A 2,844-nucleotide genomic window follows, 5' to 3' on the forward strand; every position below is an offset into this window, starting at 1 on the left:
TCAAAAATATCATCTTTGCATATAATTATAAAAGTGGAAAGAACAGAAGTTTAAATATGAAGACAGAAATGCATTTTACACAAAAAAGGAGCAAAAAATAAAAATGAATTAAAAATGGAGAGAAAGAAAAATAAAATAATATAAAAAAAATTAACTACCTATTAGTAGAAAATACATATATGGTGATACATAATAATACATACATTTATTGCAGTGGAGAACAGGAGTACATTTTTTCATATAGGTTATATTAAAATAATCTTGAAATTAGAAGAAGATAGAAAAATACTAATTTAAAATACAGACATAAGTCAATAAACGGTAAACGATTGAACTGAACATAGTATTATTTAATATTATTATTTATGAAACAAATTTTTAAAAAAACATATTACATTATTCATAAGACAGATAAATGGAATTTCATATTATGAATAAAAAAACACTAAGACATTAAAGACAAGTAAGAGCAATATTTGGTTTTACTAATAACACGAGTACAAAAAATTAAACATTAGAATATATTGAGTTTTTCCACTGACATATCTTGGTGGAGCTGCATTTATAATAATAAAACTACGTATACAGTTTTATTATTATAATATAAATACTAAAATATTTTTTAAAAAACAAGTTAAGGCCATATTATTTTTTACTATTAACTTATTTTAAACAAATTAAACGTTTACATATTATAATGTACAAGACAAGTAAAATAAATATTATGTCTAAGATCTGGCTTAAGTGGAATTAATATAACACAAATTTCAAGTCAAGAAAAAAATTCTAACCTTTACAAACCATTAAATAGTGTAAGTTTATTATATAACTGTTGTTTTGTTTACAATTTGTTGCGCAAAGTATGTAATTGAGCTTCATAATGAAGTCTAACACTAAGATATTTATCTACAATTAACCGAATTAACAAAATAAAATGACCCCTTTCTTGGCCATTGTGATCGACGTGGTCTCCAAATTTTTGAAGCATTGTCGTGTTGCGTAAGGAATTTAAAACTCTTGTGGATAAAAAAATTGACGTGAATTTAGGAAGTTATGTTCCACCGCTCTCTTTGATCACTGAATTAATTAAATTGTCACATTTAAAACAAATTAGAAAAACGGGATGGATAACACAAGCCGCCTTTATCTTTCAATTCAATTAATTTGTGGAACCATAGTTTTTCTTTTGTCAAGGTGCTGGTTATGCACTCTTGGGATTTAATTTTTTTTAATATGTGTCTGACTACAAATCCGGAAATATAACCAACTATTTGTTTGCTGCCATCAGTAAGAAGTTGTGTCATTGAATCTACATCTATATCCAAGGCTATATCCAAACTACTTACCTCTTCCGAAGGAATAGCATTAGGTTTTAATTTTGTCATGCCATTTTTAGTTGTATAAAAAAAAATCGAGTTGAAATGTTTGCAGCAAATCAAACTGCTGTTTACCGGACACCAATTTGGTTCTTTTCTAAGAACTCTAATTATTTTCACCCAATTATTTCGTTTTACTGGATCTCTGGGGATGCTGAAATAAATTAAAATTTAAACAATCAAACCAAACTTGCAGATATATTAGTGTGGTGCCTTGAAAGTGTTATAAAAAAAATAAACTGAATTAAATAACGAATCTCTCAGAATTAAATATAATTATTGTAATATACATTACAAGGTAATTTTCTATAATAAGTTGAGGCTGATTCCATAAAAAGTTCTAACTAAATTACCAAATAAACCGTAAATTTTATATTATAATAAGCATGAGTTTTTAGATTGCATATATTTATCGCAATATAGTTACGTATTTACAAAAAGTATCTAGCTTAAAGAGTATAGGTACAAAAAACTTTATAAAATACCAAAGGGTTTTAATTTTTTTCTCTGAAAAGGACGGCATTTTTAAAAATTACCTTCTTATAAGTGTCAAAAAATCAATAAAATAACTTAACATGTCTATTATGTTAATATTAAAACACATTAGAATATTTAAAAAAAGAAAACTAAAACGAAAAAAAAATAGCGCAGCCCTGTTGCCGAGAACTACGGTAGGTTCCAGATGTACCGTAAAATCCACGCACACCGCAAAAGGAATGGGCTATATATAGGGTTACAGTAACAGTATACAATACTAACCCGTTCCTTGCTTACTTTTGCGATGCTTCTAAAATGACATTTTTTCTCGTGGACGCACCGTTTGCAATTATTTAGAAAGAAAACTTTCTTTGAATATTAATTATTTTAGGCTATGTAAACAAATATAAATAAAAACTTACATGTGGAAAGTTAAACCATCTTTTTTGTTAATTTTACCCGTACGGTTTTTACACGGTTTCACGACACAGGAAGGCATTTTGGATTGTTTCTGATCGTCCGACTCGGGCGGCGCGGTTGAAGAAATACTAAACACGCATATGGCGGAGTTGGATGTTTTGGCGGAGTTGAAGTGTCATTAATTTTTTGGGTTCAGTTCAAATCTAAGTGTATTAATAATTCAATGGAAGGATGTTATTTTTTTGTGTAAAAAAAACGTTTTTATAAGTTTGCATACAACATTTTTGTTTTTTTATGGATCCTTATCAGATTATTTCATTGAATTCCTTATAATTTCTACCCATTTATTTGTTTTAACTGAATTTTTGGTTATACCAAAATAATATCAACTAACATTCTATACATTTTGGAAAATCGCATTCCTGGCTAAAACGCATCCCTGAGCTGAGTTTGACATTTGCTAAAAGAATTCTTTATTTGAAAATAATAGATTATTTTATGTTTTGGAATTCAAACATAAACAAGTCCTTAGGAACCTACTTAAATTTAGTATTTAAATATCTATCATTTT

At 27.5% G+C, this 2,844-nt stretch overlaps 1 protein-coding gene across 1 annotated transcript; it reads right to left on the minus strand.

Moving 5' to 3' along the window:
• Positions 1-1,100: 1,100 nt before the first annotated feature.
• LOC148282217 (uncharacterized) lies at positions 1,101-2,421 on the minus strand. The gene is made up of 2 exons (XM_088225439.1): positions 2,276-2,421; positions 1,101-1,530 (listed from the first exon to the last, which is right to left on the minus strand). Exons 1-2 carry the CDS (start codon positions 2,350-2,352, stop codon positions 1,101-1,103), a joined length of 507 nt encoding a protein of 168 aa, XP_088081565.1. The 5' UTR covers positions 2,353-2,421.
• Positions 2,422-2,844: the final 423 nt, after the last annotated feature.

Source organism: Micrasema longulum, unplaced genomic scaffold (assembly GCF_059751315.1).
Source record: "Micrasema longulum isolate JH-2025_06_02 unplaced genomic scaffold, ASM5975131v1 h1tg000361l, whole genome shotgun sequence".
Lineage (NCBI taxonomy): Eukaryota > Metazoa > Arthropoda > Insecta > Trichoptera > Brachycentridae > Micrasema > Micrasema longulum.